At 36.7% G+C, this 10,032-nt stretch overlaps 1 protein-coding gene across 5 annotated transcripts; it reads right to left on the bottom strand.

The window, feature by feature from the left end:
• Positions 1-303: 303 nt before the first annotated feature.
• On the bottom strand, positions 304-8,587 carry LOC107779884 (uncharacterized). Of its 5 annotated transcripts, none has more exons than XM_016600387.2 (10): positions 8,432-8,546; positions 5,952-6,006; positions 5,552-5,645; positions 4,787-4,885; positions 4,584-4,627; positions 3,504-3,591; positions 2,663-3,411; positions 1,706-1,933; positions 1,525-1,581; positions 304-887 (listed from the first exon to the last, which is right to left on the bottom strand). In XM_016600387.2, exons 4-10 carry the CDS (start codon positions 4,815-4,817, stop codon positions 720-722), a joined length of 1,365 nt encoding a protein of 454 aa, XP_016455873.1. In that variant the 5' UTR covers positions 4,818-4,885; positions 5,552-5,645; positions 5,952-6,006; positions 8,432-8,546; the 3' UTR covers positions 304-719. The 5 variants fall into 5 exon arrangements, 4 of the variants coding, with proteins under 4 accessions (XP_016455873.1, XP_016455872.1, XP_075078699.1 ...); XR_012695378.1 differs by lacking the exon at positions 5,552-5,645 and adding an exon at positions 1,019-1,324 and having other exon boundaries at positions 749-887; positions 8,432-8,587; XM_016600386.2 differs by lacking the exon at positions 5,552-5,645 and having other exon boundaries at positions 8,432-8,587.
• Positions 8,588-10,032: the final 1,445 nt, after the last annotated feature.

Raw genomic sequence — 10,032 nt, 5'->3', positions numbered from 1 at the left:
GAAGCGCGCTTGACCCCCCTCCACCCCCCACCCCAAAGGGCCAAGCGCGCTTGATCTCCTTAAGGGCCTATGCGATGCAAAACCGGATTAGTCGGAGAGATGGCCTTAGTTGGCTTCTCATCATCGGCATACTCCAGATTATGAGTAGCATAGGGCAACTGTTGTAATTGGATTGCATGTAAGTTGTAAGAAATGAAGTGTAGATTGATAAGACTTAGCTTTGGCTAGCCTGGAGTCTTGAATAAGAAAAACAAGACTAGTTATTTGCCAGTTCCAAGTTCCCACTTTGCTGTGAAGCACATGGCAAAGAATCTGACCCAAATCAATTTCCGTATGTTTCAATTCTTGCACAATTTGAAGAAGTAAATGAGAACTCAGCACAGCAGCACAAACTAATCGATGAACTACCTTATGCACAAAATGCTGAAATGAAACATGAAGTCCTCGTATCAATTCAAAGTTCAAAAAGGTTACAGATGAGACAAATGCATTTCTAGAGGTAAGAAAGATTGTACATAAAACCTTTTTACTTGAAACGAAGCTGCTCTATACACGAACGATGCAGTAAGTTGGTATAAGAGAGCTCAACCAATGTTTGCATGGACATTTGGGGTGGCCACTGGATGTTATTCCTGCACTTTTGCATAGGAGAGGAAGTGCAGCTGAATAAGTTGGTAAAAGAAAAATCAACGAATCTTTGGATGAACAGTTGGGGGTCGTCACTGGATGTTACTCCTGTTAGTATGCACGGGAAAGGATGAAGAGCATGGAGAACGGCTCTTGCACCTCCCGTTTCTTGGATATGGATGCATGTTTGCCAGTTCACTGACTCGATGCAGGACAGACTTTGGCAGAGGTCGCCAAGACAAGTTATGTTTCCCCTTTTCCTGCATCAATGGACAATCCAATCAATCATGAGAAAAATAAGTTCTCTGAAACAAGGGGATGTCTAAACAACGTCAAACTTTCCGTGTGTCTAATCAATCATCAAATGTAGTGGCTCGAGTAAAAAGTATACCAAACTCAGCATATGGGTGTAGATTCTTGACAGTTGATCTTCCTCCTATCTTGATGAGTAATGACTCGTGCTATTTTTTTTAATCACCAAGAAATGCCCGAGGCCAATGACGAAAGGTTTGAAACTCGATAATGGGCCCACCCCTCTACCCTTCTCCACTTAAATACCAAGCTTTTGTCCGCGACGGTGTTCAAACCCATGATGTGAGCCTAACCCACACCATGTATTGCGCTCTTACCACTAGACCAAAGCCCCGGGGGCAAGTACAACTCATGCATATTCAATAACACTCCACTATACAACAATCTGATTTCACCAACATAATTTAGTATACTATGACTCCAGTGCACAAGCACAAATAAAATCTTCAAAATAGATATCACGATGACTATACAGACAGAAAAAATAAAAACAGACAAAAACTGTTGCATTAAGTTAATTAGTGACTCCTGAGTGACTCATGATTCATAGCAAGCATTAATCAAATTTAGAATATGAAAACTAACCGTTATTTTGCTTTGTTTCTGAAGATAGCATGCTTTAAGAAGATTTCTCCATTTATCCTGCGAGAAGTTTAAGCCACAGAGTGCCAACTTTAGGTATATTAACATTCAAACACTAGATGATGCTACGACCTTTTTTTTTTTTACTGGTTGAAGAACGCCTGAGAGTAACCATTGTGCTTACCTTGAGATCCACAGGTGTTCTATGAGCAGAAGATGAGAAATAAAGCTTCTTTATATGACTCCATCTTCCAACTCCATATTGGGCAACACCATCAATCAACTTTCTGACCTCTGAAACAGTCCAGAGCCTGTGATGTTTCCTCCGTGCACCATCTTGATCCAACTTCTTCGGTGCAATAGGATCATCTTTAGGATTCACAACTGTAACCTCCTTGTGAGCTTTCATAACCTTCAAAGAGATCAACTTTAACTGTCAAGGAAAATGATATCTGAAGACTCTAGAAGATGTTAGTACCAAAAAGATACCAAGGATCCATAAAAGTATGGAGGGTATCACGATATGCTCAATAAGACAAAGGTATATAAGATCACCCTTTGATTTCAAAAAGTACCTGAACCTACCACCCACCACCTAAAAAGTTCAAGCAAGCACAGTGTTACACTGACTCGTTGGGTTTTGAACAGATTGCCAACAAAGAGGTAATTAAGTTTTTGAATTAACTAATTAGAAAAGAATTCAATTCAATAATGTTTTCAAATTTATCATATAACTAAGATTATTTGTCAAGTTGATAAAACTCTTAAGGTACATATCGATATTTGATCATTGATTGAATTGTTTTGAACTGAATGTTTTACCTAGAATGATTCAACTAATTGAGTTAATTGCTGTTGGCAGTGAATCTGTTTCAGGTCCTTTCCATATTTTTGTGAGTTTGAGAGCCTTTTATGGCTTAGCCAAGAATCCCTTTCAAGGTGCCACCTAGCAAAGTGATTTAAGAGTCACTTAATGGCTCATATGTTGCTTATTTGTTATTTGTGAACTCACTTGCACGACCCCAAATAATACTACTAGCATAATAGCACCTTTAATGTGCTAACACATGAACACCGAGCAGATCAGAAAGGATTACAAAAATGAAATTGAACATTCTGTTTAACATTTTTTGGTGTATACCTGTATCGCATTGGATGTATGCCTCTTATCACATTCTTCATTCACTAGAGAAGCAAAAGGCACTTGAATAGCTTTACAAGAAGACTCTTCGGGAAACAATTCCATTTCCGTAAATTCTGCACGAGATTTCTTCTGACATCTGACTCTAGGAAGCTTATCCTTTGATGCCGATGCACAAGTAGAAACTTCTTCTCGTTTCCTAGAACGTTTAGCATTAAGATCTGAGGATTCATCAATATATCTTCGTGTGGGCTTGCGCAGACGCTTTTGAGTGAGAGGTATGTCAATGTTCATTGCTTGAGAAGTGACTGGAAGGCTTATTGCTGAAGATTCATGCATATCAAAGATTTCACGGTTTACATCTTGCCCCTCATTTCGCATAGCATTAGACATAAAAGAAATTCCTTTAGACGTTAGAACAGAATGGTCAATCACGCTGTCATTTATCTTCTCAGAAGATGCAGCTTCAGCAAAGAAGCCTGCCACATCATCCACATTGCTAATATCTCCTGGAGTGAACGCAGTAGGGAATTTGACAGCATTGTATTCAACCAGTATCTGACTTTCACATTTATCACGAGAGAGGTCATGCAACTCCGAATTGGTAAGGCCAAACATAGCATTCTGGCTTTGAGATTCTTGCACAACTAATCCAGGTGATAGTGAAATCTGGCTTTCTAAAATAGGGTCCAGCAATCCTCTACTTGAACCATAATCCAGATCTGTGATGCTTTCAGCAAATTCAATATCTGTTTCCAAGAAGACCAGAAAACACATGTAGATCTTCTTGATATACAATATTCTGTCATAAAAACATCATTACTTACACAAAGAAGTTTACCTAAAAGATAATCATCACATGGTGTGGAGAGGTCATCTTGTGCTTGAATTTTTCCAGCTTCAAAGTGACTTCGCTTTAGATCAAGCACCTGGCACAGTTACCAGGTAATTCAGTGAAGACAAAGATCTCAAGATAATAATGATTGAAAGAACAATTTTTCTGTATCCTAAATGGGTAAAATAATGCAGAAGGAAAAATGCATACGTTGGTATCTGAAGTACCTCCCTCAAACTGCATCACCCCCAATCCCAACCCTCCCCCCCCCCCAAAAAAAAAAAAAACAGAAAACCAGCAGAACAGCCAACATGCACAGGAAAGGGAATCCCACAACCAAAAAATTAGTGGGAAACAACTTATGGATTCCAGAGACAGAGGAGAAATCAACTTAGGGGCAAAGCAAATTTGATGTACAACAAAATGTCAAAGCAATATAAAGAACAATTCCTTGATGTCTAACTGCAGCATAATTGTGGAGGTCAGTTTAATCTATAAGCACTTTTCGGCTTATCTACGCATTTGACAAAATACATGCTACAAGGTGCAATGGAAGATGATATTCCGTACACTTCCATAACTTTCAGAAATCCATTATAAAATATCATCAGGAAACCTATATCTAGAAGAGAGGTAGGAAAACTGCTAAACAAGACTACGAGACATACTTCTTCCATACATTTTTAATCAACTAAAATGTAATTTTCAAACTTCATATACATAAAAGGAAGAAACAGATGGACAAACTTTATGAGATATTACAGAGGTAAAACAAAATAAGATACAGATTTTTATTTTTTTGCGATAACCGAGAAATCCGCAAGGGCCAGTGGCAACAAGATACAGGCTCTTCCAAAAGAAAAATAGGGGAAAACAGTTCTTCAAAAATGTAAAAATGCGCGACAACAATGACATAAAATTGTGACCGACGTATCAAATTCCTGATAAACTAGGAAAAGAAAAGCATACATGGGCAAAAAAGTGTTAAAAGAGAGGGCGAATTTCTAAATGCATAAAACGTTTTTAACTAGATTAGACGTATTCCACGATCTATAAAAGCAATTTACCAAAGGGATGGTCACATACTTCTTGGTTAATTTCATCTTCCCGTTTAGCTGCAATACTGGAGTCTGAAACCACAAAAGTGAACTATTAGAAACGATCATAGCATGATTATAGATAAGGAACACACATAACACTAAGAAAAAGGGCTACATTATATATTATAATATACTATATGCCAAAGCAACTATCTTCCGCAGAACTAAAGAAATAATAAGACGACGTACCTATATTGTACAAGACACCTTTCCTTTCCATGCCCTTTAATACCCTCTTCTCATCAAAACACAAGACACCAGAGACAGAAGCATGAACATCACGGGTTTCTAAAAAGCAACATACAGCGTAAATTATATCATCTTGCAAAGCATGAATAGCAAGTTCATCTTCTATGAGCTAAAAATCAGTCATTACATTACCAATTTAGCGTAAAAACATAAAAAGAAATCATCAAGTAAGACATGTCATGAGCAATCCTCTTTAATATATGCTGATCTCTGTAAAAGACAGTCACACTGCATAAAGATTAGACCTTTTTATGGTGGAAGAGAATTGGAATCATGCTGCAGGATTAATTCAAGTTGAATTCAAGTAATTTTTTCAAGGGTCACAATTTGTCCACGTTTGAAGAATGAAGTTTATCTCTGGCGACTTGCATCAAAGGACAATGGAACAGATTTCACACTTCATAAAATTAAGCTTACAGTAAAGTAACAAATTAGCCAACCTAAAATCAGAAAATAGCTGATACTATCATCAGACATTTAAAAGCTTGATAGAAAATACTTGACTAGGCATGCTATTCGGTCTCTTTGTTTATTAAGTATTTGATGTAATGGGCTCAGCTATAGACCAATACAACTGAATAATTACTCGCTATAGACCATTACAACAGAATAATTACTCTCTGCTTATATTAGCTCGGAACACACACATTGTGGCACCTGAACAACCTATTAGAGCACCAATGCAGGCTTGGGTGTCAAACTTACCTCCTTGGTCAATCTAAGTTACCGTCAAAATAGAATAACTCCGGCAGCCATTACCCAAAACAGAACAATCAATGTATCAAGATTTCATATTCATCTGGAATTAACAAGAACACGACAATGACTTCCTTAGATCAGAATAAATTAGTAATGCAAGATAACAAGAAAAGTGTATAAAGTATATGCACATCAATCATAAACAGGAAAAATAATCTAAATCACATCAAGCAAGACGAAAAGGAAAAACAAAGTATTAACAAGGAACAAACTAGTTCATATGAAGTAACAAGTAGCTTGAGAGTTGAGACTCAAACAATGAACCAATTAACATTTTGCACCGGCACAAAGCATCAGATACAAATCAATATATTGTTGAAAATACATGACAGTTAGCTAGTAGTACCTGATTCATCAAACCAGACCCCTAGAGAAGCAAAACCACTCCGATATGCTATATTCTGCAGGCACAGATGCACAAATGTTAGACAGTTAGACTTGGTACATATGCATAAATATAGTAGATTAAATGTGTAAAAAAAAAAAAAACTTAGGCCTAGTCATCCACAAGCTAGCTCATGTACAAAACCATAGACAACAATACATTCCCTCAACCAAAGTTGTGCGTAACTCAACCAGAAAAGCTAGCTTTGGGGGGGGGGGGGGTTCCAAGACCATGTAAGGAAATGACAACTCATTCCCTGTACCGATATAAAGAGGCTATTAAACAAAATACACATTTCCTCAATGTGGGACATTAAGTACTTATATCCCAAATCAGGTAAATGCCTAATATGTGCCTATAAAAGCAATTAGGTCTAAGATAGCAGTTTAAATTTATTTTAATCTCTTCTCCTGTTCGTTATTTCTCACAACAAACAGTCACCACAGAGCAAAAATTTGTGTCGGGGACATTGTGCAGGCAAGTTGACATCCATTGGCAGTATTTAAGATGTGGGGTTATTCTGGAACATTTTGAAAACACAATGTTTCCTTAACTGTCTTGAGAAACTTAAAAATGAACATAACCCCGATTCACTAATAACACTACCAATCACGACCTCTGTTATGTCATTTTCAAAATGGGAAGACAGCAAATTTTGATGGTAATTAGCAAGTTTTCTTTTGGATAAATTAGCGAACCAAATTATTGTCCTTCTGTTTTACCTTTTAACAACAGTTGTTGTCTTCAAATCCTGTACAACTAAAAAAAGTGTGATTGCAATAATATTTTAGTAGTTTGCAATTTTATGCATTTCATGTTTATCTATCTAACGGGAAAAAGTCATTATCTTTATCAAGGTTTCTTTTATCCCTAGCGAATTGCAAAGTCTTTCTGACCAAAGCAATCAACTTATTAAGTAACATTAGATACAACATTTCCAAGCATATGATTTGGAAGAGCATGTGTTCCCACTACTCAGCCCAACAAAAGAGGGTCTTGAAAGCAGTATTTTAATGCGAAGAAGCGACAAGATCCATGGAGTTTGAAGCAAAAAGCGAGAGGTGAAGCACACTATTTTCAGGAAAAGAAATACCGCACATACATGAACATAGTACTATAATAATTAAATTTCAGTTAAAACAACTAATTTCGATGTTCAATTTACATAAATGTCGGTTTTAATCAAACTCAAAAAGTTGACTGAAATCGACCGTTTCTCATTGGGATCACTTCTGCATCTACTTTGAAGCGCACATTTATCTAAAGCCCATGGTTTTTCCATGAAGCAGTGACCCCTCGTGTCGCATCACTTCATCGCTTTATACCAGGAAGCAATGGCTTTTAATAACCACTACTTGAAAGAGAGCTTTCAACCTTACTTTTCTTTGGCTTCGGCAATAGGAAGTTGTACGGTATGTGTTGGAAGGGACAATAGGGAAACGCATTGAGCAGCGCGTCCCAGAAAGGGAAACGCTCGGGAAGAAAGCTTTCAACCTTAACTTTTTCTCATTCACAAGAAGGAAAGTTAAAGGGATTGTCTTGGAAAGGAAAATAACACAAGTTGAACCACGTATCCCCAGAAAAGGAAACGCTTTCAACACACAATTAAATAATCTTGTAGTTGGGAGCCCAATACTTCCTTATAGATACAAGCTCTCCATAATGCCAAGGAAGAAATGTACTTCAAGAAGGATCTTCTCTGTGCTTTTTAATTAATCTATAATTTACTTTTCATAGGTCCTTCTCTATGCTATTTTATGCAACAACATTGAGCATTAGTCGCATCGTTTGATCATGGGGGTCAGTGGCGGAGCTAGCTTGAAGAAAGGGGATTCAAATTGAATATAAAAATTACACCTTACAAATAGCGTAAAACGAAATTTTTGGTTGTATAAGGTAATGAATCCGCTCGACATAAGAAAAAATTCTGGTGAAGTGGCAATGGGGGTTCAAAAATTGCTACTTTTGAATCTCCTCGTATAAATTCCAGACTCTGCCACTGCATGAGGGAAGGGGCTAAAATAACTCTACATGTATCAGTAAATGGTTCCGCTAGTGGTCAATTCAATTCTTGAAACACAAGCTTCACAAATGCTTTTTTCAAAATCATAGGAAATGTCTACTAAGTAATAAATAGATAGTTTTTATACTCCACCTCTTTTTACTCTAAATTTAGAAAAAGGAGTACCAAAATAACGAAAATTGAGAAGAAATTTTAACATGCATGAGCCCTTCTGAGTTCACAAAATTGCAACACAAAATAAAACTACATTCACAGCTACATTTTTCTCAACAAACACAAATTCCACAATTCCTTCAATCTTCTCCATTAATGTCGTCCAAAATCAAAACGAATTTCAGAATGTACCGTACATAGGCATAATCATAGTACAAGTAAAAACACTAACATAAAAATGACAAAGGAAAATCAATACACTAACCTGATTCATCAGTAAGAGAGTCAATTGTAGTGTCAATGTACAGTGTGTGCGTGAAAGAGAGAGAGAAAATGAAGAGGAAAGCGAAGGGGGGAGAGAGAAAGTGAAAGAGTCGTAGGTACACAATACATTTATGGGACGGAATCGAAAGGAATTATAAATTGTTGTCAGTTTTGTGTTATGTAAATAATATATTTGCGTTTGGAGTCCGCTATGGTGATACTTTTGAGTGCACTCTTGAGTTGTTACATCTCTTTGTCTTTTGACACGTGGCATACACTTTTTGCATTGTTTTGTGCTAACCACCGATTCAATTATAGAGAGGAGGCCCTTAAAGTTGAGACATTCGAATAAACTTTTTTCTTATTTTAATATAGACCTTTTTTTGCCTGAAACTATTATTATTAGTTGGCCAAATACATTGGCGGTCCCTTAAAGTTGTCCTCACTTTTTACTTTAATACTACATTTTAAGTCCGTTCCATTTGAACACTCCAATCACACTTCTAATGTATCATTTAAACATAAAATTCATAAGCAGCCAAATATAAACAATACGTGTAAGTCACTCGCCACAATAATGAATAAAAAGAGATACATGAATTTAACTAGAATTAATTAATTAAAAAAATCTTTTGAAAAAAAAAGTTAAAGAAAAACAAGAATCCTCGGTCAACTTCCCCCAACACCCCGTCTTCATCTGCCAAAAGAAAAATCAAAGCTACCCACATGTCTTCTTCTTTGCTAACTCACACCTGCCACCATGTTTCTTTCTCCTAATCTTCATCCCCAAAGTGCAATAATTAACGACATCCTCTTTGGAGATCTAATGGAACGACATTCTTTAAATCAAAGTGTTTTGAAGATGAAACAAAAAGCAACATGATAATAGTAAACTACCACCATTAGTGTTCCCGTGAGAAATTCAAAAATAGCCAGATTTACAACTGGTCGTTCAAAAATAATCCAGTTTCAAAAGTAATCGAAATTTAGCCACTTTTCATGTAAAGATAAATCTGAGCGAAAACACTGTTCAAAACCCGAAAAATACGTCAGTATATTATACTGGAGTTCCAGCATAAGTATGTTTGAACTCCAACATATTATACTGGAGTTCCAAGATAAGTGTGCTGGAACTCCAGCATAATATGATGGAGTTCCAGCATAAGTACACTAGAACTCCAGCATAATATACTAGAGTTCCAGCAAGTATAATTGTCCAATATAATATACTGGAGTTTGAAACACCGATGCTCCAGTCTCCAGTATATTATACTGGAGTCAGCAAAGTATAATGGTCCAGCAATTATGTTGGAGTTCATACACAGGTGCACCGAACTCCAGTATATTATGCTGGACCGGTCTCTGTTGCAGCAAAATAGTAGCTACTTTTCATTGACTTCATAAACACTAGCTATTTTTGAATGACCAGTCCGAAAACTGGCTATACCATGCTATTTTTACAGTGTTCCTCCAACCCCAAACTACCTTCTTTGGATTTTTAGATCTGGGGAAGGGAGAATTTTATGTCAATTTTTTTTGGGGTTTAAAATTCCTTTTGAATTCCTCCTTTAGATTCACGAAAATTTGCTGAAAAAAACAAAG

The sequence above is a fragment of the Nicotiana tabacum genome, chromosome 10 (assembly GCF_000715075.1).
Source record: "Nicotiana tabacum cultivar K326 chromosome 10, ASM71507v2, whole genome shotgun sequence".
Taxonomy (NCBI): domain Eukaryota; kingdom Viridiplantae; phylum Streptophyta; class Magnoliopsida; order Solanales; family Solanaceae; genus Nicotiana; species Nicotiana tabacum.
Note: the sequence above shows the minus strand (reverse complement) of the source record. Positions and strands in the feature narration are given on the sequence as shown.